Raw genomic sequence first — 27,101 nt, 5'->3', positions numbered from 1 at the left:
GGAAATGTGTGCAGACAGCAATTGCTCAGATTATTGCCACCGTTGCTAAGCATGAATTGCCCAACCAAAATTGGCCAGAATTTTTCAGTTTTATTTTGGAATATTCTCGGAACCATAATCCCCGGCATAGGGAGGTGAGTAGCTTTAGTTCCATTAATAAGTTCAAAAATTTTGATTTTTTTTTTTTTTTTTTTTTTTTTTTTTTTTTCTGGACCTGTGGTTTTTATCATTTTCAATTTTTGAAAATTAATTATTTTGTAAACTTTCCAGATAGGGATATTTCTGATGCATAAAGTAGCAGCCATGGCAACAGAACAATTAAAAGTACATCTTATATCTGTTTTGGAACTATTATCAGAAGCGCTTTTGGATCAAGAGACCCTAATGGTGCCCTATTTTGCAATTCTGTAAGTTGTGCTTTTTTTTTTTTTTTTTTTTTTTTTTTTTTTTTTTTTTGGAGATGTAGGCATGGCTGTGTAATTAAGCATGCTTCCCACCCATGTGGGCTTGGGTTCAGTTCCACTGTTTGACATCTTGGGCAAGTATCTCGCACTACAGTCCTAGGCAAACCAAATCCTTATGAATGGATTTGGTAAATGGAAACAAAAAGCCCATCTTGTGTGCACGTGCGTTTTTATGTATCTTTTTGTCCTAGTTTCATGATTGTAAAAAGCTTCATCTCACAAATGAGATGTTTTTTTGTTTTTTTTCTGTCTTCCATAGAAATATTATCTTACTTGGAGACACAAGTGAGGGTTGACAACAAGAAGGGCAGCCAGATGAAGAACATCTGCCTGAACAAATTCTGTCTGATATAAGTAAGCATGCAAAGTGGACACTAAATGATGGCGAAGAATGTCTCTATATATATATATATATATAGATATGTATATATCAATGGCTGTATGAAGGTCATGAGTTTGATACCTGGTAGCGTGTTGTGTTCTTCAGTAGACACTTTATTTCATTTTGCTCCTGTCCACTCAGCTGACAAAATGAGTAGTATCATATTTCAAAGGGCTAGCCTTGTCACATTCTGTGTCATGCTGAATCTCCCCGAGAATTAAGTTAAGGGTACACGTGTCTGTGGAGTGCTCAGCCACTTGCATGTTAATTTCACCAGCAGGCTATTTCATTGATCAGATCAACAGGTACACTCATGGTCATAGCTGCCAGTGCTACTTACCAATAGCTGTGTCTATTAGATAAGGTGTATCTTTTGTAAAAAATTTTATAACATGTGAACAAGAAAGAAAAAAAAGAAAGAATTGTCTCTTATTACAATATCAAGTTATTTGTATCTCGGTAATTTATCCAGATACAAACAACGTCAACAATAATGCTTGAGAAGTTTAAACAAGAATGTGCATACCCGTCAGTGTAAGTATCTTGAGAGAAAAGCTGAACATAAGAAGCATCAGTTGTGGTGTGCAAGAGAGACGATTGCGCTGGTTTGGACATGGGGTGAGAATGAATGAGGATAGCTGCGTGAAAAAGTGCCACACCCTAACAGTTGAGGGAACCCGTGGAAGAGGTAGGCCCAGGAAGACTTGGGCTGAGGTGGTGAGGCAAGATCTTCGAACATTGGGCCTCACCAAGGCGGTGACTACTGACCGAGACCTTTGGAAATGTGCTGTGCGTGAGAAGACCCGGTTAGCCAAGTGAGATCGTTGCCAGTGCCCCTGGACTGGCTCTTTTGCGGGTGACACATAAGATGTACCATCTTGAGCGTGACCGTTGCCAGTACCGCCTGACTGGCCTTTGTAGGGTTTTCGAGTGAGATTGTTGCCAGTGCCCCTGGACTGGCTCTTGTGCGGTGGCACATAAAAGACACCATTTCGAGCGTGGCCGTTTTCGTGCGGCTGACACGTAAAAGCACCCACTACACTCTCTGAGTGGTTGGCGTTAGTAAGGGCATCCAGCTGTAGAAACTCTGCCAAATTAGATTGGAGCCTGGTGTTGCCATCCGGTTTCACCAGTCCTCAGTCAAATCGTCCAACCCATGCTAGCATGGAAAGCGGACATTAAACGATGATGATGATGATCTGATTGGTTTGTCTGTTTAGTGTATTGCTTACAACTTGTGAACTATTGAAAAAAAACTACTTTTCAGTATGCCATTGGAGAGTTTGTAGTAATTAAGATGTTGGGGATAGAATATTTTTGAATAAATATTTGTGTTAGTACACAGCCACACTAAGATTTTAAAAGCAGCATGAAATTGGAATTCTTATTTGCCATGCATTTTTTACATTGCTTGCCTCTAGTTTTATCATTTCAAAGGTGATATTTTGTGTTTTATTTTGAGCATCATGCGTGTTATGAGGTCTCCACTCAGCCCATGCAAGCATAGGAAAAAAGCATGTTAAATGAACATATGAAAGAGCCTTTAACCCTCAGCATTTAAACCAACCAGATCCAACCTCTCACACTTAACTTACAATGTTTTAAATATAAACTAAACAATCATATCATTGAAATTTTGAGGCTTCAAGATAACATTATTTTGATTTAAAACATTGTGAATAAATAAACATTTCATTTGACTGAGTCATCTGAATGCTAAATGATTAAAGTAAAACCACTTCGTGAACTTTTCTGGTATTCATTTACTGATGTAGACCAGCACTAGTTTCATCAGATTCTATTTCACTACAACTGTTCTGTCTGATTTGTTAGTGCCCCTGGACTGGCTCATGTGCGGGCGACACATGAAATGCACCATTTTGGGCGTGGCCGTTGCCAGTGCCGCCTGGCTGGCCTTCGTGGGATTTTCGATCAAGATCGTTGCCAGTGCCCCTGGACTGGCTCTTGTGCAGGTGACACATGAAATGCACCATTTTGAGTGTGACCACTGTCAGGGCCGCCTGGCTGGCCTTCGTGGGATTTTCGAGCGAGATCGTTGCCAGTGCCCCTGGACTGGCTCCTGTGCGTGTGGCACATAAATTGCACCATTTTGAGAGTGGCCATTGCCAGTACCGCCTGACTGGCCTTCGTGCGGGTGACACGTAAAAGCACCCACTACACTCTCTGAGTGGTTGGCGTTAGGAAGGGCATCCAGCTGTAGAAACTCTGCCAAATCAGATTGGAGCCTGGTGTAGCCATCTGGTTTCATCAGTACTCAGTCAAATCGTCCATGGAAAGCGGATGTTAAACGAAAATGATGATGATGATGAAATGAAATATCAAAATATTTAAAAATCATAAAAGCTAAAATTAATGTCTTTTTGTTCCCTATTATTAGTGTTGATGTGTTAATGCGCTACTTTGTTTTGTAAAGAAATTAACCTTTTTTTGCCATCAGTCATGGTTCATTTAATTTTGAGTGTGGTGTGTGAATTTCTGTAGAACATCAAACTGCTGTTGTGTTTTCATTAAACCCATTTCCTTGTTCATTTTCTTATACAATACTCTGTTACTTTTTGTCTTGTTTTAAAATTTATTATAAATTTTCTTTGATATTTCCAGCACTCTCTCAGAACTTGTCATCATAACTGGTGATGATGAAATGGTAAGTTACGAAAAGTTTCTGACAGTTATCTTGCACACATGCACAAACATTTCAATGTGACATAGCTTTTTAAAATTTCATTTTATATTTCATTTTTTCATTTTCATTTTATCTAGTTTCAGCTCATGAGCTGTGGCCATGCTGGGGCACTTTAACATTCGTCATGTACCCTTGTTCTCAGACTGTGATCTCAAATGAATGGAGCTCCCACAATCTTTGTGGACATTATATATGAAATGTAACATTAACTGTACTTGGCTAGACACAAAACTTTTTATTACAAACATTGCAACTTTATCAGTAAATATATAATGTTCTGTTTTTCATGTTAAAATATATAGCAAAGCGTTGCTGTTCTGTAAGTCGATGGTGTGTAAGTGTACTGGTTAATTGTCCACTGTAGAGGTGCAATGGCTCAATGGTTAGAGCAGCCGACTCGCAGTGGTGGGATCGCGGTTTCGATTCCTAGACCAGGCGTTGAGTGTTTATTGAGTGCAAACACCTAAAGCCCCATAAGGCTCCGGCAAGTGGGGTGGCGAACCCTGCTGTTCTCTTTCACCACAGCTTCCTCTCTTTCTTCCTGTTTCTGTTGTACCTGTATTACAAAGGGCCAGCCTTGTCACACACTGTATTGCTGAATCTCTCTCAGAACTACGTTAAGGGTACATGTATCTGGAGTGCTCAACCACTAATATGTTAATTACATGAGCAGGCTGTTCCATTGATCAGATCGACTGGATCCCTCGTCGTCATAACCGACGGAGTGCCACGAATTGTCCACTGTCACCTGAACAATCTCATGGTGGTTACCAGACTATAATAATGACAGTTTAAAATTGACACCCTCGGTATTTCAGCTCACAATCAAGATGAATGAAAATAAATATTTAATGTAGTGTTCTACTATAGTGACCTCTTTAGTGGCTCTGATGATAGCTTTAGGTCAACGTTTACAAAACAGGAGTGTAATTGTTTGAATTGATTTCAAAGTATAGCAATTACTTTTTTTCATGAACATAAGGGAAATGAAGGTTGGTGTGAACTTTAGTTGTATTTGAACTCAATGAATCACAATGACTGTTGATTGACATAAAAAGTTATTCTGTTATTTACAAGTCCATAGTACATCATCATTTAACATCCATTGTCCATGCTGGCATAGGTTGGATGGTTTGACCAGGAAGGCTGCACCAGACTCCAATCTGTTTTGGCATGGTTTCTACAGCTGGTTCCCCTTCCTAATGCTAATCACTCCTAGAGTGTAATGGGTGCTTTTACATACCATTTGCCTGACACCGGTATCTGCCACAACTGCAATTTTACTTGGCTTGATGGGTCTTCTCAAGCACGGCATAATGCCAAATGGTCTCAGTCCTGGTCTCTGAAGCCCAACACAACATGTGTGACACTAGTATCTGCCACAACTGTGATTTTATTTGGCTTGATGGGTCTTCTCAAGCACAACATAATGCTAAAAGTCTCGGTCACTAGTCATTGCCTCTGTGAGGCCCAAAGTTCGGAGATCATGCTTCACCACCTCATCCCATGTCTTCCTGGGTCTACTTCTACCACAGATTCCCTCCACTGTTAGGCACCAGCACTTCTTTACACAGCTGTCCTTGTCCATATGCATCACATGACCATACCAGTGCATTTGTCTCTCTTGCACACCTCTTCTTAAAACTGTCCTGTTTTGTCTCTTTTTCTCTCTTGTTTTGCCTTCTCTTTTTCTCTTATTCTGGTTTCTAAAAGTATGCACACAAACATGCATGGTACATTGTATATTAACAGTAAAACAAAACTACTAATTAAATATGTTAGTCTAACTGTTATCGGTTATAAATCAAGCATCTCTATATTTGCAAAATGATCTGTATAATAACAGTTTGTTTCAGACATTGCTACACCTTTATGAAAAAAAAATAAAGAATATATGAAAAGAATAATGTAGTAGTGAAACTTACATTATTCTGTTTCTAATGTATGGTTATATATTTCAGAAACAAGTACAGAAACTTATTCCTCCTGTGATAGAAGTTGTAAAGAAATTGCTTGCTGAAAATCAAGTATGCTTTATTTAATCTTATTCTTATTAACTTGTAACTGTTTTACTCTGAAATTGTTTTAAATAAATGAACATCATAATTATTACAAGATAAAAGTATTCTCTACTTCAGAACCTTTGTTGAATTAACCAGCTGATTGATGTAAAAAAAAAAAGGTGGGGATTTTTAGCGGTCACTCAGTCTGCTTGAAATAACATCTTATTTCTCCCTTAGATGACACTTTTCTGTCTTTAAAATAGAAAGCCCTTGGATAATGTAGTTGTAGATGCAATATTTCTGAAACTATAAGAATTCATGGTAGTCGCAGCTGGAGTTCCTTTGAACATAGGTCTACCCTAGACCAAGCAATTACAATTGTACTGGAAAGAATCCATCTCGCCTATGTAGGTGCAGAAAATGAGTAAAAAATTAAATTAGAAATGTCATCTGTATAAAGTGCTTGACATATTAAATTTTCTGATGTAATTTAACCCTTTAGCATTCAGATTACTATCAAATGTAATACTTATTTAGTGATATAGTTTTGAATTAATCGTGCATTATCTGTAGCTTCAAGATTTTCATTAAGTGATTGCTTATTTTTTTATGAGTAGACTGACATTGTATCATAGGTATGAGAGACTGTATCTAGCTATTTTGAACATAAAATAAATAGAATATTTGGGCCAAATATAACCAGTTTAAATGCTAAAGGGTTAAAGCTATTTATATGTAATGAGAATCATGATTTTTTCCAGTGAGTAATTTACTGCATTCAGATGAATGTAGTTCACCTAAGTAAGCATACTAAGTTTGATGTTGACATCATCTTTAATGTAACAGTCTTTAAATCTGTACTTGTTCTGTTCAGATTAATGAAAAGTAAAGAACACCTTATACTTTATATAATGACTTTAAATCATGTAGCAGGTTTTGTAACTTTATTAAGTCTAGTATCACAATGGTGTAACTAAATCATTCAAATTTTGTGATTAATGTGAAGACTGTTCACTTTTTTCTAACAAGTTGTTTGTTCTCCTCCCCTTCCTCCATTCAAACATGGTCTGTTCTTTGTCCAGAGACATTTTCATACAATTGACTTTTTTTGTTATTCCAAAGACAATTTCCTTTCTGCTAATTTTTTTTTTTTTTTTCCAGGAATGGGCATGCGAAAGCATGGAATTATTTGACAGTCTGCTTGAATTTGAAGTAGCAATTGTTGTCCCTTATTTGAAAAATCTTGTGCAACTCTGTTTAGAGGTGAGCAAAAGCATGTGAAAAGTTTAATTCTACTTTGTTTTAATTTTCTCTTCATCACCATCATCTTGCATCCATTTTTCCATGCATGCATCAATCAGACAAAATTTGTCAAAACACATTTTCTGTTTTGGGCTGCCCTGTCTGTTGACAACCCTCACCCATTTCCAAGCAAGTGTATATTTCCCATGGCCAGGACATGTTTTCTACCGAAGACTGGGAAGGAACACCATAGCTTGTATGATGGTGATGCTGGTTTACAACCATTGTATACTGTCAAGCCAAGGGTATACACACTCATACATACCCATATCTATGCAATGGGTTTCTTTCAGTTTCTGTCTACCAAATCCACTCACAAGGCTTTGGTCAACCCAGGGCTGTAGACACCTAGCCAAGATGCTCTGCAGTGAGACTGAACCCAAGGCCATGTGATTGAGAAGTAAGCTTCATAACCATACAGCCACACTTGTACTTTTTATTTAACTAAAAGTGCCACAACTTATCCATGTGGTCATGTGAAATATTGAATATTAGCTTTAATCAACCATAATTGGTTCATTCAGAAAGGCTGAAACTGGAAAACTTAATACATTTAATAGATATTTTAAATGAATGGATTTTGGAGTAGTTTTGATTTGAATATAATGTGTGTGATACATAAAGTTAAATCTGCATCTTCTAGAAGCATACTTTTGGTATTAAACCAGATTTATTATTTTTTTTAGATAATACCCAGGAAAGATTTGGAAAATATGATTAGAGTGAAAGCAATGAGCACCATTAAGCTCCTTATAACCTTGAAGAAGAAGGTAAGGTGTTTACTTCTTTGAAGAACTGATTAATCTGTAATGGGCTGTGCGATGTGAGGTGATGAGAATGGCTCTCTAGTACCACATTACACAGCCGTTACAGTAAAAGTGAAAATTGATAGAACCATTTATTTGTCATATGGAAAAGGAGATACAACTGCGTAGAATGATTTTGAAGATTTGATATGTTAACCTGTGTGTGTACAGGCAGTCGTGAGAGCAAAATGTATGTGTGTAAGCGTAGATGTATGCTCGTGTTAAAGTATAAGGATGGCAATGAAGATGATGACAGTGAAAGAGTCAATAGCCATTTAAGTGACAAGAAAGTTCATAGACACAAAATGAATAATACCATTTTGTAGTTAGTCATACACGTTAGTTGAAATACTGTATCAAGAAGTTGCGGCCATGATGCTGAGCCAGTTATGGGTACGTGAAGTCCTGACTGTGATGCTGCTTATGGAGTTTCTACCTACACTTTTTCTACAGATTGAAGGGGTTTGTGATTTGTTCACCTTCCTACTTACTATGATTTCGGTTTTTGCAACATTGACTCTAAGACCCTTTGTTTCTAAACTTTGCTTCCACACCTGAAATTTCTTCTAGTTCTGGTAGTGATTCCGCTATTAGAGCAAGGTCATCAGCATAGAGAGGCTGCCCTTGGGAGCTCCGTCTTGAATTCCTCTGTTATAGCCTGTAGGACTATGAGGAATAAGAGGGGACTGAGGACTGGTCCTTGGTGAACCCCTACTTCTACTCGGAATTCTTCACAATACTCGCTGCTGACCCTTACCTTACTATACAGCTCTTATTAGCCGTTTGTCTATCCCTAGTTTCTGCATCGCCTGCCAGATAAGGGATCAGGGGACCACATCAAAGGCTTTCTCCAAGTCAACAAAAGCCAAGTACAGAGGTTTATCTTTGGCTAGGAATTTCTCTTGCAATTGTTTTACCAGAAATATAGCATCAGTAGTGCTTCTGCCTGGCACAAAACCAAACTGCATCTCATCTAAGCAGACTCTCTCCCTAATTAGTTGGGCTATGACCCTCTCCGTGACCTTCATCACCTGATCCAGCAGTTTGATACCCCCTGTAGTTATTTCTATCTAAAGCATCACCTTTACCTTTGTAGCAGTTTTCTATGGAGCTGCTACTCCAGTCATTGGGTATGTCTCCTTCGTGAACTACCTGGTTTACAGTGTGGGTGACTAGATCATAACCCACACCACCAGATATTTTAAGGATCTCAGCAGTGATTCCTGATGGGCCCTGGACTTTTCCTGACTTCATATCTTTAATTGCTTAATCTACCAGGGTGCTTTCGATTCGGGTAGCTGGTCCCTCAACTGGGTCAACATTTGGTAGGCTCTCCTCCTCCCATTCATTCTCCACATATATATAATAGAGGAATTACAAATCTGTTGCTCATCTTTATATTCTCTTAGTTTCAAGTTAGATGATGGAGCCTCTAGTCAATCGAGCTGCTAGAAATAGCAGCCAAATCTTTCAAATCAAATCTTCTTGCTTAAAAAAAAAATATATTGGTTTTTGCTATGCTTGAAAATAAAAATTTGAAAGCCATAGTTAGAATCCTTTTGGTCATAGGTCTACTTAATCAAGGTAGGCTTGATACATGAAACAGTGCTCCATTGTAGACTTATCAGGACAATGGCTTTTGATTTCTAGTCATGATTGCAAGAGTGCATTCCTACTTGATGTTCTAGTTACTTCCATGCTGAACACAAGTGTTTCTTTTCTTGACTAGACTTATATTCCTTGCAAATATTACTGGAAAATGTGAAATAACTAAAATATACAAAAAGAAAAATCTGATATTTGTTTAAACTGTTATTTCAGATTTCATAGTATATGTGCATTTTAGTTTTGTCCTTAAAAATGTGATTATGTATTATTTGATTTCATGAAAGTCTTAAATTGTAAGTCTATGATCCATTCTCTCTTACTCTACTGTTTCTTCACTGACATACAATTAAGTAGATTGAAAAATTAAAATTATTAAAAAGGACTAAAGAAGTGAATATCTTAGTAGCTTTGTGTGTATTTTAAATAGTGAAAATAACTACCATGATGTAATAAATTTTCAACACTTTGAGAATTTGCATTTTATTTTTCTTCTAATTCAGGCTATTCTGAAAAAGAATTTCAATGTGTTGATTATGAATGTAATATTTGAAGAGATTTGTGCTGAAACGGATGATGAGTTTGATATTATGGAAGAAAATGATGAAGAAGCAGATACACCAACCAGATATGCTGCTCAGGTTTGTTCATATAATCTAACCTGTTTCTGTTGATCTTGGCTCAAGACCTAAGAGACACCTTCTTAGAGCTTGTGCCTACCTGTTGACAAACTAGGCCGCTGTTAATGTTTAATGGATACAGAACATTTGATATTTTGTTGTACAAACACAAGCCCTTTTAGACTGAAATTGATTCTATTGATGTTCCTTTTGAATTATTGCAAGTTAGTACCTGTGCAAAGGAAAAGACATCAAGGAGACAATTCCATAGAAATGATGTTCTGGGAAGGAAGGATTGGGTATTGTAATGGGTCGGTGGTGTTGGCTACAACAGGGATGGTGAGTGGAAGATCAACAAATGAGTCGAGAATATCTGATTGAAGATGATACAACTCTAGCTAACTCTGAGGAACAGAGGCCTTTGTAGTAATGATAGAAAAAGCAGAGGGAGGCGATGGTGAAACTGTGGGCCAAAGCCTGATGTATGCCTGAGTTTCAGTATCTTTAATGCCATTGAAAAGAAAAGTTGTACAATGCAAGACAAATCTTTTAATTCTGTACATTTTGGCACCTGTTCCACTCTGAGTGCTTGGTATTAGGAAGGACATCCAGCCATAGAAACCATGTCAAATCAGATTAGCGTCTGGTGCAGCCTCTCAGCTTGCCAGCCCTGGTCAAACTGTCCAACCCATGCCAGCATGAATAATGGACATTAAATGATGATGAATATATTTGATAATCCCACAACTTGTTGTACTCAGAACTCTTTATAAAATTGTTGAATGTGTGTTTCTGTTTTAAGTTTACCATTTATTCTTTGTTTCAGGTCATTGATACCTTAGCTTTACATTTACCACCAGAAAAAGTTATTTCCAAATTGGTAAGTTTCTTAATATCTTAAAAGTTTCTTAGCTCAAAAACACTTTTTTCCCTTGTTTTTTGCCCATTTTTCTATGCCTGGATGGATGGATGGTAAGTTTAGTTGTCGAAACAGCTGCAATTGTAGCTGTATGTCTTTCACACTGCTAACCACTCAACTTTAAACTAAGAAGCCTGTTTTTTGTTTAGTCTATAAAACTGAAGTAGAGTTATGTATCTTGGGTCAGATTAATTTAGTAGCTAACATCAGTGAAACATAAGCCAAATATGTATTCAAATTTTTCTATCCTTAATGTTATGTAGAATAAAATTAAGTTGTAAAGATCAGCCAGTGTTTTAAATCCGGGTTTTATCCCTGTTAATGGGGATGGCTGGATCTTCCTCAATGCCATAGCAACTGCCCTCACACCATCTCGCCTGGTTTTGGGTGTCCTCCTTTTTCAAACCAACCCTCCCAATCTTCTCCTCCACCTGTCCCTCAGTCTACTTCACGCTCCATTTACCTCAAATGCAATTGCTCTCCTCAGAACATGCTCTTCATCCCTCCTCAACACATGGCCATACTACTTCACTCCATTTGCTTTTGCCAACCATTCCACCGATTCCTCCAACCCCAGGATTCCCATCAAATCCTCAGTTCTCATCTTATCAAACAGATGCATTAAGGAAATTGCATTTGCTATTTTGAATTTCTAAATTAATGGTAAGTCATTGTATTTACTGTCAATTGCATATGTTAGTTGTTGGTACTGTATGTAGCATTCAATAATAAAACTATTTGCTCCTAGAAGTCTATCCTCTTAGAATCAAAGTAAAAAAAGAACATTTCTGAATTGAGCAATTTCTATGATTTTTTTTCTTAGATTTGTTCAAAGTAAATGGAGCAATTACTAATTTCAATTGTTTAACTTCAGAATAGTTTCAAAAGATGCTGAATAAAACAATTTATTTTAGCTTCCATTGGTAGAAAATGCTTTGAAAAGCCCAGATAAATTCCGTCGAAGAGCAGCTTACACAAGTCTCGCAATGATTGCAGAAGGTTGCAGCGAATATATCATTAACAAGTAAGTTTTATGCTATTTGTGCAAATGGGTTTTCTCCTAGGATGAAACTGTTAAGGTTGTTAAATAGTGTATGCCTTGTATAAGGTAAAAAGTTCCACCCGTATTCAACTATGACTATTTCTATATCTTAGTTTCTCTATATCAGTAAATATTTGAAAATATGATCATTCACTGCTCCTCACCTCATTCAATTTTTATTTATTTCATAATAAACTAAAAGTTATCTTTGTTTCTTGATACAAAGTAATTTTTTTAAATCAATTTATTTTTTTACAAATGCCTTCATCAAAGTAGTCTTTTCTGTAGAAGTTGCCTTTAATTTCCAGCCATTTTAGTTCATGTCTACTTAGAATCACTGCTATTGTTATGTACCTCTATATAATAGTGAGCCATAACTGTTTTATTATAGACCATTATTTACACACACACACACACACACACACACACACACACACACACACACACACACTGTGATGTTATAATTGATGTTGTAATTGTATTGTTATCATTGTATACATGATTGAATCTATAAAGAAAATTAAGATATTTCAATTGTAATAAGCAAATCTCCAACTTGATGTTCTATTTTTTAGCCATCTTCAGTCATTTGTTAGTTGTGTATGTCAAGGAATGGAAGATAATGAAGGTTGTGTGAAGAATGCAGCCTTTTTTGCACTTGGAAGGTTTGCCGAATATCTTCAGGTAAGGAGGAACTTAGGTTGCTATTTTATAAGTAAAGATACAATACTTGTTTCTGTATTTGGTTTGTAAGATTCTTGATGTGAACTCATGTTGAAACCGATTTTTTTTTTGTCATGAGAGGGTCATTATGCCAATTATAAAGAAATACACTGGTTGTTATTATTAGACTGGTTCTATTTCACTTCCTTTATTATTACTGGTGCTAAGATGGCAAGCTGGCCGAATTGTTCGCACATCAGGCAAAATGCATAGCGGTATTTCGCCTGTCACTATGTTCTGAGTTCAAATTCCGCCGAGGTTGACTTTGCTTTCATCCTTTTGGCATTGATAAATTAAGTACTAGTTGAGTACTTGGGGTGATGTAATTGACTATCTCCCTCTTCCCAATTTCTGGCTTTGTGCCTATAGTAGAAAGGATTATTATTACTGGTCTTGTTTCACTTCCTTTATCATCATCATTAGTCGATCGGTTGAGGTGTTGAGCTAGCAGAATCACTAACACACCAGGCAAAATGTTTAGCAACATTTCATCTGTCTTTGTGTTCTGAGTTCAAATTCTACTGAGGTTGGCTTTGCCTATCATCCTTTCAAGGTTAAAATAAGTACCAGTTGAGCACTAGGGTTGACATAATCAGCTTCCCCTTCCCCTGAAACTGCTGGCCTCATGCTAAAATTTACAACCATTATTAGTCAATTGGTTAATCATTTAACCAGTTAACTGATCAACTGTTTGCTTTATCATTTAGTCAGTCAGTCAGCTAGGTTTGTCAAAATCAGTTTGTCATCGTTTTTGATATCTTCAGATGTTTGATTTGTTAATAGTAAAATGACATAGGTTTTATCTTTCATGATTCAGTTGTGAGGTATAGGATGATTACTCTATACCAGGGATCCCAACCGGGGTCCACAGAAGCTTTAAGGGGGTCCATGAGTAAAAAATTGTAATTTGTGGGTCCATATATAAATTTTGTTTACTAAGAGTGGTACCTATATTTTAAAATTCTCAAGATTTGTATTTGAAATTTGTTACGAATATAACATTGTTTCATTGTTAGTTTTACTGACCTACAAAGAAATATTTTATTCCAAAAATTTACATGCGGCAATAAGATAGCTCTTAGGGGGTCCACAAGCAAAATAAGGTTGGGAACCCCTGCTCTATACCAACATTATCAGCTGCATTAACATTCAAAGGCAGCATTTGTCAATTGTTGCTTAATCATTTGCTTCAAAATTTTCAGACATATTCCTTGGTGCCGTGTTCAGTGATAACCCCACAGAAAGTAACCAAAGGCTTGCTTTTCATATGATTATTGCTTTAGTATTCATAAAGTGGTTTCAGTTATTGGGCTGTGGCCATGCTGGGGTATCGCCTTGAAGGATTTTGGTAATCATATCTAACCACATTTACTGCTAAACTTCCATATGTAAAGTATATGGTGATCATGTTTTTTTCCACTACACATCCATACACATGCACATGTGTAGGCATAGATAGCTACAGATTAAGGTGCAAGAAAAATGTTAGCAGGACAAAGAAATCCATACAAATACATATCTATGAACAGTGACTATACACAAACACCTGCACACATGGACAGGCAAGCATGCACGCGTACATACACACACACATGCTCATGCCCGCATATACATTTTTTACTTATTAAAAAGACTGCCACACTGCATGCCCAAGCACACACACGCACACGCACACGCGCACGCGCTCTTCATTTGCTCTCAACCATACTTCCTCTTCTAAGCAAACAAGCATAAGATCAAGTCTCAGACAGATCTTGGAGAGTGGGTGGGGGAGTCAGTGTCACTGAAAAGGTCGTGAACTCTGACGAAGGGACTTTGACTGGTAAACAACCAATTGATTGTTTAACCAATACATTAAACAAACAATTAATTAGACATTTGACAAACAATAAAGTAGTATTGAACCAATGTGTGTATTATTATTGGCATAATGACTCTCCCAACACAATGAGATTTGTTTCAACACAATTCTCATCAAAAATCGATATAATGGCTCTTATTGCTTAAATAGAATTTTAATTCAGTGAAATACAAATTAAGGCCTATTATTTATACAGGGTGTTCCAAAAGTCAACGATGGGTATCAATTTTTAATAACTTCCTTAACCTTACAAATAAATGCATGAAATTTTGATACAAATTAAAGGACATAATGGAAATTAATATGCATAAGTCAAATTTTGCAACACCGAAAAATGACATCGCTTAAATGGCAGCCATTTTCGGCTTCACATGCCCATGCTCTTTCTGAAACTTGCACCATAACACCCTCAAGAGTTTCACACCCTACTTCTCTGATTTCCCTTGATGCTCTCCTTCAGTTGCACCAGGGTCTCTGGTTTATTGCTGTAAACCCTCTCTTTCAGGTATCCCCACAAGAAAAATTTCGGGTTAGTCAAGTCTGGGGAATGTGAGGGCCAGTTGACATTGCCATAGCAGGAGATTATTCTCTCTCCGAAGCACTGCTGTAGCAACTGCATTGTTTCTCTTGCAGTATGAGCAGTTGCCCCATCTTGCTGGAACCATGTGTGAGGTCTACTTTGAATGGCTGGGTGCAAAAAGGTCTCAATCATGGATACCTGAAAGAGAGGGTTTACATCAACAAACTGTAGATCCTGGTGCAACTGGAGAACATCAATAGAAAAATCAGAAGTGGGGTCTGAAATTCTTGAGGGTGTTATGGTGCAAGTTTTGGAAAGAGCATGGGTGTGCGAAGCCAAAAATGGCTTCCATTTAAGTGATGGCATTTTTCATATGTGATGTAGTGGTGTTGCAAAATTTGACTTCTGCTCATTAATTTCCATTATGTCCTTTATATTGTGTCAACATTTTATACATTTATTTGTAAAGTTAAGTTATTAAAAATTGAAACCAGTCAGTGACTCTTGGGACACCTGTACATAAACCTCTTTTTTAATAAGAAGTGCAATAAAGTTTCAACTTTTTTACTATTTTTGTTGTTCTCATTTTCTCTATTTTTGTTTTTAATTCACTTTTGCTTTTCTGATTGTTCTTTTAATCTCAGCCTGAAATCAACAATATGGCACCACATCTTCTTCCTTTGCTTTTTAACAATCTGTTAAAGACACTTCAAGAGAACCCTCAAAATATCAATGGTCTCACAAAAACTTATTATGCTCTGGAGAGAATCTGTGAGAATCTTGGTATGTTTAACTGTATTACTTTGACACATTTATGCTTACACTATTGATTTAATTTTCTAATACTACCATATTGCAGTTGAGCCAGTGGGTTGAATAACACTTAACACATTTAATGTCTAAACACAGCTCTTCACAGCTGTTGTATTTTTCTGTTAGGTAATGTTATTTCTGCTTTTGAGACATAATTTTGCGTTATTTTGACAAAAAGGCTTTTAAGTTCTGATGGATCAATTAATCATCAACTGTTATTTTTTTTTTTTTTTCTCCTCTTTTAAAATGCTTTCTCTCTTTCCAGACCTCATCATCATCGTTAACGTCCATTTTCCATGCTGGCATGGGTTGGATGGTTTGACTGGAGACTGGTAAGCCAGGAGGCTTCACCAGGCTCCAATCTGATCTGGCAAAATTTCTACAGCTGGATGCCCTTCCTAACGCCAACCACTCCGAGAGTAGTGGGTGCTTTTTGCATGCCACTGGCACGGGAGCCAGTGAGGTGGCACTGGCATCGAGCATGTTCGGATGGCGCTTTTTACGTGCCACCGGCACAGGGAGTCAGTCAGGCAGCTCTGGCAGCAACCCACACATGAATGAATGGTGTTTATCGCGTGCCACCAGCACTGGTAATGGCCACAACTACACTTTCCATTTGATTTGATTTTGATTTACTTGACTCAATAGATCTCCTCAGGCACAAAATGTCGCCCAACAATTCAAAGGTACTTTTTAAATGGGCTGGTTATGCGACGGCTGTGATCTCACTTTCCTTGCCAGGTTTTCTCAATCACAGCATATCTCCAGAGGTCCCAGTCTTTCATCATTGCCTCTGTGAGGCTCAACATTCGAAGGTCCTGCTTCACTACCTCATCCCATGTCTTCCTGGGTCTCCCTCTTCCACGGGTTCCTTCCACTATTAGGAAGTGACACTGACACTTCTTCACACAGCTCTCCTCATCCATATGTAGCACATGACCATACTAGTGCAGTTGTCTCCACATTTGATGCTTCTTATGTCCAACTTTTCTCTCAGGGCGCTTACACTGTCATTTATGCACACTGACATTACACATCCAGCGGATCATACTAGTTGCATTTCTTTCAAGCCTACGCATGTCTTCAGCAGTCACGGCCCATGTTTCACTGCTGTGTAGCATAGCAGTTAGCACACATGAATCGTACAATCTACCTTCCACTCTGAGCGAAAGGCCCTTTGTCACCAGTAGAGGTAGGAGCTTTCTGAAGTTTGCCCAGGCTATTCTTATTCTAGTGGCAACGATCTCTGAGCATCGACCCCCAACCACAGTCTTGATCTCCTAGGTAGCGGAAGCTATCAACTACTAGTTTCTTCCCCTGGCATGATGGAATCTGTTTTCTGAGCATTTTCAGGGTTTATTGCCCCTGTGCATCTGCTGCACACAAAAGCTATCTTCCCGGTTAACCTTCCTTTGATGTTGCTGCACCTCTTATGCATCCATAGCTTACACTGGGTACATCTTATGGAGTTTCTACCTACACCTTTTCTACAGATCAAGCAGGGCCTTCTACCTGAAGGGGTTTGTGATGTGTTCACCTTCCTACTTACTAGGACTTTGGTTTTTGCAACATTGACTCTAAGGCCCTTCGATTCTAAACCTTGCTTCCACACCTGAAATTTCTTCTAGTTCTATCAGCATAGAGGAGCTCCCAGGAGCAGCCTGTCTTGAATTCTTGTTATTGCCTGGAGGATTATGATGAATAAGAGGGGGCTGAGGGCTGATCCTTGGTGAACCCCTACTTCTACCTGGAATTCTTGGCTACACTTGTTGCCAACCCTTACCTTACTGACAACATCCCTGTACAGCTCTTATTAACCACTTGTCAATCCCAAGTTTCCGCACCGCCCACAAGATAAGGGATCGTGGAACCCTGTCAAAGGCTTTCTCCAAGTCAAAAGCCAAGTACAGGGGTTTATCTTTGGCTAGATATTTCTCCTGCAGCTACCGTACCAGGAATATAACATCAGTGGTGCTTCTACCAGGCACAAGACCGAACTGCATCTCATTTAAGCAAACTCTTTCCCTAATTAGTTGGTCTATGACCCTCTCTGTGACCTTCATCACTTGATTCAGCAGTTTGATACCCCTGTAGTTATTTCTATCTAAAGCATCACCTTTACCTTTGTAGCAGTTTACTATGGTGCTACTACGCCAGTCATTGGGTATGTCTCCTTCGTGAACTACCTGGTTTTCAGTACGGGTGACTCGGCCCTGGCCCACACCACCAGATATTTTAAACATCTCAGCAGTGATTCCTGATTGGCCCTGGGCTTTCCTAACTTCATATCCTTAATTGCTTAATCTACCAGGGTGCTATCTATTCAGGTAGCTGGTGCCTTGACTGGATCAACATTTAGCAGGCACTCCACATTCAGCAGCCTTTCATAATGGCTTCTCCAAGCCTTTCTTTTCAGAACCATTAAAAGCAAGTGCACCATCATCCATGCAGGCACATTTCTCTCCTGTGAAATCACAATGTTCTCTCACATACTGTCTTGCAATCTGAAATACTTCAGTTCATTGGTCCTCACATCGCTGAACATTGGCAAATTTCTCTTCTGCTTCTCCCTTGGCTATGTACACCTGTCGCCCAGCCTCCCTTCTGGCTATGTGGTACAGTTCTTTGCTACCCCTACTCTTCCAGGATTTCCAGGCCTGTTTCTTTGCTTTAATGGCCTTGTCTACTGTATTAATCCACCACCACGTTACTCTAGATCTGGAATGGACTTTACACCACCTGCAGATTTGGTCTGTGGTGCTCAGTAGGCTGTCCTGTAGGAATTTCCAGTTACCCTCTATATCCGAAGTCTGTAGCTCTTCCTCCCTCATCAAATTTCTCAGTGAGGATGTCCCTAAGTCTCTGACCATGTGAAGGCTTCTTTAGCTTCCAAATCCTTTTCTGGATTGGTCTGCTTCTTGGCATCCTTCTGGCCTCGAGTCTAAAGTCACTAATAACTAGTCTATGCTGGGGGCTACATTCTTCACCAGGGAGGGTCTTTGTATTTAAGAGCAACCCTGCATCCCACTGTCTGGTGAGGATGAAATCAATCTGGCTAGCAGTCACCTGATTGATATGTTATCAGGTGACTCTCTGGCTTCCTGAAGTTAGTGTTGCAGATTAATAGGTTGCATGCATCACAACTCCAGTAGCCTAGTTCCCGCTTCGTTTCAGGAACCAGTTCCATGGCCCCTGTGAACACCATGGAAGATACCGAATTGCTGTCTGACATGTCCAATAAAATCTCCTGCCGCAAAGATGAGGTCATTGCCACTTGTCTTTGAGGTGTCATGTAGAAGGGTGTCATAAAAGTGGTCCTTCTGTTCGTTTGGTTGGCCTGCTTGTGGGGTGTTGGTAGAGATAATTGTAGCTATACTATTCTGCAGGACTAGCCTGAGTTTAAGCTACTCTGACTACCTCTGACCTTATCCTCCCATTTCTCTGCAAGGAGTATGCCTTCACCTCTTACTCCATCACTGTTACTTTCCCAGAAGATTTTATACCTATGTGCCTTGCCTGTGAGGACCCTGGCTGAAGTTCCTCTCCACCTTACCTCTTGTATACAGCATACATCAACATGTCTCCATTCAAGCATCTCTGCAATTTCACTAGACCTACCTTTCAGTGTGTCTACATTGACAGTGCCAACTCTAAAAACAGGGAAAGGAATGTGGGAGGGGAGATGTTATTCAGTACCTGAAAAGGTTTTCGTGTTCTTGTTAAATACATATAAAATGGTTGGTATTAGGAAGGGCATCCAGCCATAGAAACCGTGCCAAAGCAGATAGTAAAGCTAGGTGCATTCAAATGGCTTGCCCACTGTTAAATTGTCCAACCCATGCCAGCATAGTTAAATGATGATGATGAAAGTTTAACAGCAATTTCTCAACATTTAGTCTGTTAAATTGTTTTGTATATACAGGCTTTGATTTAATTCAGAAAGCAATTAGTTTACAGCAGAATGTTTTTCTTACCTCTAACAGCTCAACTGTAAAATGTAGCAAGCACTGTTCTTTACTTCATGACTCAACAGTCTTGATCTCGTAACTCTACAATTAATTCATCACAATTAACCTTTCTGTCAGTATTCTCTTCTAAATTCTGTATCATCCTGGTGTGTCTGCTTTCCATTCTAATATGTGTTAGACTACCATTGGCAGCAATTCAGTTGGACATATTTCTATACTGATATTAGAATTAGTACTTTATAACTGATCAAATCAACATGGGTAGTAGTAATTTTAGTTGAAGGTAAAATATAATGCTTGATGTACCATATACTCTATAAATCTGTTCTTTTAACTATTTAGCTTCTATATACAACTCTAAAATGACATACCTCCATTTTGAATGAATCTGATCTTATTTGCTGCTCATTTTTATCACTCTATAAGTCATTTAACGTCTGTTGTCCATGCTGGCATGGGTTGGATGGTTTGACTGGGCTGGCACACTGGAAGGCTGCACCAGAATCCATTCTGATTTGTTTTAAAATTCATTAACTCTTCCCATTGGACATATATCAAAAAGCTCTTAAAATAAAAATCTAGTAATTAAAGTGATTTCCCTATCCATCTGCCAAATTGTTTTCAAGGCATAAGAGTGGCTGTGTGGTAAGTAGCTTGCTTACCAACCACATGGTTCTGGGTTCAGTCCCACTGCGTGGCACCTTAGGCAAGTGTCTTCTACTATAGCCTTGGACTGACCAAAGCCTTGTGAGTGGATTTGGTAGACAGAAACTGAAAGAAGCCCATCGTATATATGTATATATATATATATATATATATGTGTATATATATATATATATATGTATGTGTGTGTGTATATGTTTGTGTGTCTGTTTGTCCCCCCCCCCAACATCACTTGACAACCGATGCTGGTATGTTTACGTCCCCCCATAACTTAGCGGTTCGGCAAAAGAGACCGTTAGAATAAGTACCAGGCTTACAAAGAATAAGTCCTGGGCTCGATTTGCTCGACTAAAGGCGGTGCTCCAGCATGGCCACAGTCAAATGATTGGAACAGGTAAAAGAGTAAAATTAAATCAAATTCACTCGAGGTCAGAAATTTTGAGGGAGGGTGCATGTCAGTTATATGAACCCCAGTGCTCAACTGGTACTAATTTTATTGACTCTCTGAAAGGATGAAAGGCAAAGTTAACCATTGTGGAATTTGAACTCAGATTGTAAAGACAGACAAAATGCCTCTGAGCATTTTGCCTGATGTGTTAATAATTCTACAAGTTCGCAGTCTTATTTAATTCACATATTATGAATCATGTCTTTTTTTATTTCAAGGTGAAGCTATTCTTCCTTTCTTACCGGATATTATGGATCATCTGATGAATGTATTGAAGACATCATCCAGCTTAAAAACCAAAGAAGTTGCAGTCAGTGTTATTGGAGCAGTTGGTAAGTTAAAAACTCTGTTAAATTCTTCAAATCTTTACATTGCGTTTAATTGGTGTGTTCTATAACATGTTAAAGTTTTTACTGTCCAGTTGTAAATTCTGTTGTTTTCTTGACTCTTAATTATGTCAACTAGTATGTGTACGTTATCAAGAGTAATAGTGGATCCTTTTTTAAATTCCACTATCCAGATATTAAGTTTTGTGTTATGCTTTTACCCTTTTATAATTCTTATATAAGTGGCTGGCTACCCTCTCAGAGTGGCTGGCATTAGGAAGGGCATCCAGCTGTAGAAACTCTGCCAAATCAGATTGGAGCCGGTGTAGCCATCTGGTTCACCAGTCCTCAGTCAAATCGTCCAACCCATGCTAGCATGGAAAGCGGACGTTAAACGATGATGATGATGATGAAGTAACAGCTGTTGCACTGCTATTTACACCAGTTTCCTACCTTACCAGTGTTACTAAACATCAAAATACAAACTATATATTTCAAAGAAACATACATTACCCTCCTGGCTGCTGTCCTTTCAAAGGCAATTTGAAGTCTCAGATGATCTCTTATTACAACCATATATGTGCTGTATTGTCAAAATTATATAACAGATTAGGTTTCCACTTTTATATTCATAAAGTACTTCAGCACTTCATAAACTCTATATAATTAATATGCAAGTTTGATACACTTTTCAGTAACTTGCATTGTTCTCCTGTTGTGACTATCATAATGTTTACTTTGAATTTGCAGATCATATACTGCATCTAAGTAATTGAACTTATCTCCCCAGCTATCCTTGTCCCATATCAGTGCTATTGCCCCTTACCCTCTAGATCCAACATAAAGTAATTTGTCTTCAGATCTTTCTGCATATCTTTCCCTACTTCAATCACTAACCTTAAAAATCTTTGGCTTTAACCCTTTAGCATTTAACCTGACCAAATCTGGCCTAAATATTCAACCTGTTTTGTGTTCAAATTGACCAGATCTAACCTCTAACACCTACTCTACAATGTCCTTTCAAAACCATACAAGCGCATCATTGAAATCTTGAAAGTACAAAATAATGTGATTAATTTGAAACAGTGTAAATAAATAAGCATTAGATTTGACAAAGGAACCTGACTGTTAAAGGGTTAAGCAGCCAATGAATCATTGATAGGGTATTAATAGTTTTTGTATGTTGGTTTGAAATGTTGATAGTTTTGTCAATCCATTTGTGACTTATTTTCTATTTTGATTTTACTTTTCATAGCCAATGCTGCTGGTCAAGGAATGCAGCCTTATTTTCAGACGGTACTCAATGATGTAAATGAGATTCTCAACGTAGACAATGAAGACTTTCTTACTTTACATGTCCAAGCTATTGGTATGTTATAATTGTACTCATGAATGAATTTGACAACTTGTCTACTTTGTAGGATTATTTCTCTATTTTAAATTTTGTTTGATTTTGTATTTCTATTATATATGTTATATTAGTTTCAAATTTTGGCATAAAACCAGGAATTTTGTTGCGGGGAGCAAGCCGATTACATGGAGCCCAATTCTCAGCTGGTACATAGTTTGACTCTGAAAGGCAAAGTTGACCTCAGCGGAATTTGAATTCAGAATGTAAAGACTGATGAAATGCCACTAAGCATCTTGTCTGATATGCTAACAATTCTGCCAGATTTCCCTGTTAGACCTTTTTATTTAATTTGGAACAGTAAACTTCCAAAGTCCTATGTTTCTAGACTTCCTCAGTTTTAACTTCTTGATAACATTATTAATGGCATTTTAAACGTATCTTTTCATTATTAGTAATCAAAATCGTGGAAATGATATTAAAACTGAGGTCTTAAAACACTGATACAACTTAGAGCTTTATTGTTCTGAACTGATTATAAAAGGACTTTGGCCATATAAAAAAATTTTTAATAACAAACTCCAACTTGAACAATCATTTCAGTTTCCGATATGCACTTATATATGTATATATAGATTGATGATAATGATTATTAACTTCTAAATTATTTGTGTATATTCCTAATACATTTTGCAATTTTTTTTGCCATTTTCTTAACATAAAGATGAAAATCATTAAGTGTATAGCTTGAAATTCTAAATTATACTTTTAAAATAATTTGTCTAAAGTTTTATTAATATTTTTTTATTTTAATTCATTGTTTCACTATCCTTAAATTTTTGTATGCAATGCTTTTCCTAGAATGTTGGACACAATGTGATACAACTGTTATCGTTAGGCCTAACTCATCGCAAAGTAAATACCACCATGACTGATATCCAAACTACAGTGGAAAAGGCTAGCCACTGGATTTGGTTAAAAAGAGACGATGAGCGATGGCTAAAAGAATATTGAGCTTTATTTGATAACCAGTTGATCTAGCAAGTGGGGCCTCATATTAGTGAGAGGGGTGGCGGTGCGCATTGATAGTATGTGGGGTTCTCGATTGGTAGCACTTGCCTGTGCAAGTTGCTTGCAAAACATTCTGAACTTTAACAAATTTTAGTTAGTGTTCAGTAATTGCTATGATAATTCTGGCTACCATCTAATTGTAAAGCTAAAGATGTAATTAATGAGATGTCACTTGACCTTTTAACGACAATCTTTTTGATGTTTTCTGCATTTACATATGAATGATGTTCATCAGTTCCTTTTTTTTTTTTTTACTTGTGTGTGTGGTAATTACTGCTATATTTATCTCGTGTAGCATGTTGCCAGTAAGTCTAAATGTTATCTTGTCATATCTTTGGCCGATGCCAGTACCCCATGACTGACCCTTGTGCCAGTGGCATGTAAAAAGCACCCACTACACTCTTGGAGTGGTTGGCATTAGAAAGGGCATCCAGCTGTAGAAACCTTGCATGATCAGATTGGAGCCTGGTGCAACTGCTGGCTCTCCAGACCTCAGTCAAACCATCCAACTCATGCCAGCATGGAAAACAGACATTAAACGATGATGATGATGTAGGTGAAGACATAGTTGTGTGATTAAAAAATTTGCTTCACATCCCGATGGTTTTGGGTTGAATCCCACTGCATGACACTTTAGGCAAGTGACTTCTACTGTGCTTTCAGATCAACCAAGGTCTTAGTGGAATTTGGTAGATGGGAACTGTACAGAAGTCCATCATGTGTGTTTGAATGGGCATACACACACGCCTGCACGCGACCCTTTAGTCTTTCCAAAAACATAACAATCTCTGCAGATATAAAATGCAATTAGTACACTCTGTAAAGTTTTTGGAAGGGCATTTAGCCATAGAAACCCAGCTGAAAATGGAAATTTTTTAGCAAGATAGCCTGCAATCATTCTAAGAGCAATAACTTTGAATAAGAACCAACCCAGATTCTGATGTCTTTGTATTGACACCACTTGGGCTTTAAATTACATTTCCTGTATAAACAACATATCCTATGGCTCAGTGTTTTGATATGTGAAGTCAAGTTGTATAAAGTACTTTTAAAGACAGTTAATTTTAGAATAGCTCCTTACAAGATCTTGTCTACCCCATGCCAATATGGAAAAAAACTGATATAAAAACAGTGTCAATGCTGTGTTCTATAAATTCAGTTTATTATATGTTAGAAAAGTTGTTGAAAAGTTTTTGACTTGTCTTTCTAGATACATTAGCTGTACTGGCCCGTAACATTGATAGCAATGAGTTTCTTCCAATTGCTGATAATGTAATGCAAATGGGAGTGCATCTCATTGAACAGAAAGATGACCCAGACTTGAGGCGATGTGTGTAAGTTGTAAAAATCTTTTCTTTCAAAAGTACTCCTTTTTATTCCATTAGATCATTTGACAAGAACTGGCTTAGGTTCTGTATGCTATTTTGGTTCAAAATTTTACTTCACTGACTGAGCATCCGTTTTATTGTCTCTGAACAAATGACCCTGCAACAATAAAATTAAGAATTTTAAGCTTTTATCTTAAAATTTAATATGTTCTTACCACTTAATCACTATCTGATGTGTGTTGAGTGAGCCAAACGATAACATTTAATTTTGGGATCATGACTATTCTGTTACCACTGGCCATGTACTGTTTAGCACTACTTTGGTTTTGTAATCACTAGGGATTTGTCCAAGAGGAAGTGTGGCTGTTATGTTTTGGAAATTTAACTCTTTAGCATTCAGATTATTTTGTCAAATGTAATGCTTATTCACATTGTTTTAAATTAATCATGCATTATCTTATTGGTTTAAGATTTCGATGATGCAAATGTTCATTTTCAGAATGACTTTGTAGGGTAGGTGTGAGAAACTGGATCTGGTCAGTTTGAACATAAAGCAGGTAAATTATTTGGGCCAAATATGGCCAGTTTCAATGCTAAAGGGTTAATGAAATTTCTAGTAAATTTGAAAAAAAAAATGTTTGTCAGTTCTTAATGTGCATAGAAAATTATCCAAATTTCATGTTTTGAAGTTTGTGCACAACCTCACAAAATTGTGAACACCTATTCATGGCATACAATTGTTACTGGAGATCCCATAAAGGTCACTGCACTAATATACAATGATTATATATTTCTTGCCAGAACCTTGATTTATTTCCCTGTTGGCATAGGTCTTATGCAGAATAACACATCTAATCAATGAAAATCACTAATGGAAAACAGTTCATGAATTTAGGAGTGCTGTTTGAGAAGCTTTCTTTGCTAGATGCAATAAATTTTCATTAGCTAGCAGTTGTATAATGTTACAAGCTCTTACTATGAGAAAAAGTAAATTAAAATTTGTTTCTTATGACTGAAGGCTATAAAACTTGTGTATTTGAACACTCATGCACATCCTCACTTAGTATCAAAGCTGAGTTGAAAGATATTGTTGAGTTAAAATTGTGGTCTTCAGCTAGCATGTGGTGAAGGTTGCTTGAACAGATGAGTTCTGTCAAAGCATGTCTTTCATATAAGTAAATTATATTTAGTTTTCAGTGAAGGATGCTTAAAATATTGTTTTTTTTTTATGTTAACTAATTTTGTCATTCTCTAACCATCAGATATGGACTGTTTGCTTCAATGTCTGTTTTGCTGAAAGATGAAATGGCTAAATATCTTCCAGAAATAATTCCTATTATTCTAAGTTCTGTGAAGTCTTCAGAAGGTGTACAGGTAAGTTAAACTATCAGTTTTATAATTTTGACAGACTTTTTATTTGCTAAAATGATATGGGATTTGTTGTTACCCAATACAGATGCAGAGACTGAATTTATCAGCACAAAAGGTTCTGAATCAGAATTTTGTCCTCAGTTATTGCATTCTCCCCATATTCTGTTTGAAGCATCCAATTAACTAATTTGGATAGAGCTAAGTGATACGATTTGGATGGTTGGCATTAAAACTGGCACCAAACTATAAAATACATAGCATAACAATATATGCAAATATCTGAATTTCCAGATTTTGAATTGAAGTGTGTTCTTTTACTCATGTAAAATAATAGAAATGTTCAAAGCATTGGTTCGCTACAACAAGTTAGAATAATTAGATTTTTTTTCTTTTAATTGACAATTGTCATGATCCAGCAAACTGTTTTTGTTATCTCTTCTTTCATGGTTGTTGTGAATTTGTTTTTACATCTGCATACAGCTTCAATACAAAGAGGATGTTGATGATATTTCCACTGCCAATTTTATTGATATTGATGATGATGAAAATACGGAAGAGAGCTTAGGAGATCAGGACACTGAATCTGAAGATGAGGAAGAAAAATTATATGTGTAGGTTTTCTAATTCACCATTATTTTACATACAAAATGTTTTTCTTCATTGATAATCAGGGATTTGTACATAACAGTATTTGTAAATCAAGTTGTTTAATAATTTTAAAATTGAAATAAGAATTATTGCATTATCAAATGTTTCAGTTTTATATTTGTAATTTTTAGTTACGGGATATCTGGCTGAAGTAATGCTTGAAACA

The 27,101-nt window shown here is 37.2% G+C and overlaps 1 protein-coding gene across 3 annotated transcripts in view; it reads left to right on the top strand.

Annotated features, from left to right (window-relative positions):
• The window catches only part of LOC106868440 (importin-4), a 51,427-nt gene that overhangs the window by 11,095 nt on the left and 13,231 nt on the right, over positions 1-27,101 (top strand). For all 3 annotated transcript variants that reach the window (XM_089361196.1, XM_089361203.1, XM_089361200.1), the window contains exons 5-20: positions 2-134; positions 271-407; positions 3,469-3,511; positions 5,512-5,577; positions 6,715-6,816; positions 7,542-7,625; positions 9,770-9,907; positions 10,713-10,766; positions 11,720-11,829; positions 12,423-12,531; positions 15,596-15,734; positions 21,062-21,175; positions 22,425-22,538; positions 24,799-24,922; positions 26,179-26,290; positions 26,768-26,898. In XM_089361196.1, the coding sequence (XP_089217322.1) occupies positions 2-134; positions 271-407; positions 3,469-3,511; positions 5,512-5,577; positions 6,715-6,816; positions 7,542-7,625; positions 9,770-9,907; positions 10,713-10,766; positions 11,720-11,829; positions 12,423-12,531; positions 15,596-15,734; positions 21,062-21,175; positions 22,425-22,538; positions 24,799-24,922; positions 26,179-26,290; positions 26,768-26,898 (1,710 nt within the window). The remainder of the gene's footprint in view (position 1; positions 135-270; positions 408-3,468; positions 3,512-5,511; positions 5,578-6,714; positions 6,817-7,541; positions 7,626-9,769; positions 9,908-10,712; positions 10,767-11,719; positions 11,830-12,422; positions 12,532-15,595; positions 15,735-21,061; positions 21,176-22,424; positions 22,539-24,798; positions 24,923-26,178; positions 26,291-26,767; positions 26,899-27,101) is intronic.

The sequence above is a fragment of the Octopus bimaculoides genome, chromosome 1 (genome assembly GCF_046866305.1).
Source record: "Octopus bimaculoides isolate indiv1 chromosome 1, ASM4686630v1, whole genome shotgun sequence".
NCBI classification, from domain to species: domain Eukaryota; kingdom Metazoa; phylum Mollusca; class Cephalopoda; order Octopoda; family Octopodidae; genus Octopus; species Octopus bimaculoides.
Note: the sequence above shows the minus strand (reverse complement) of the source record. Positions and strands in the feature narration are given on the sequence as shown.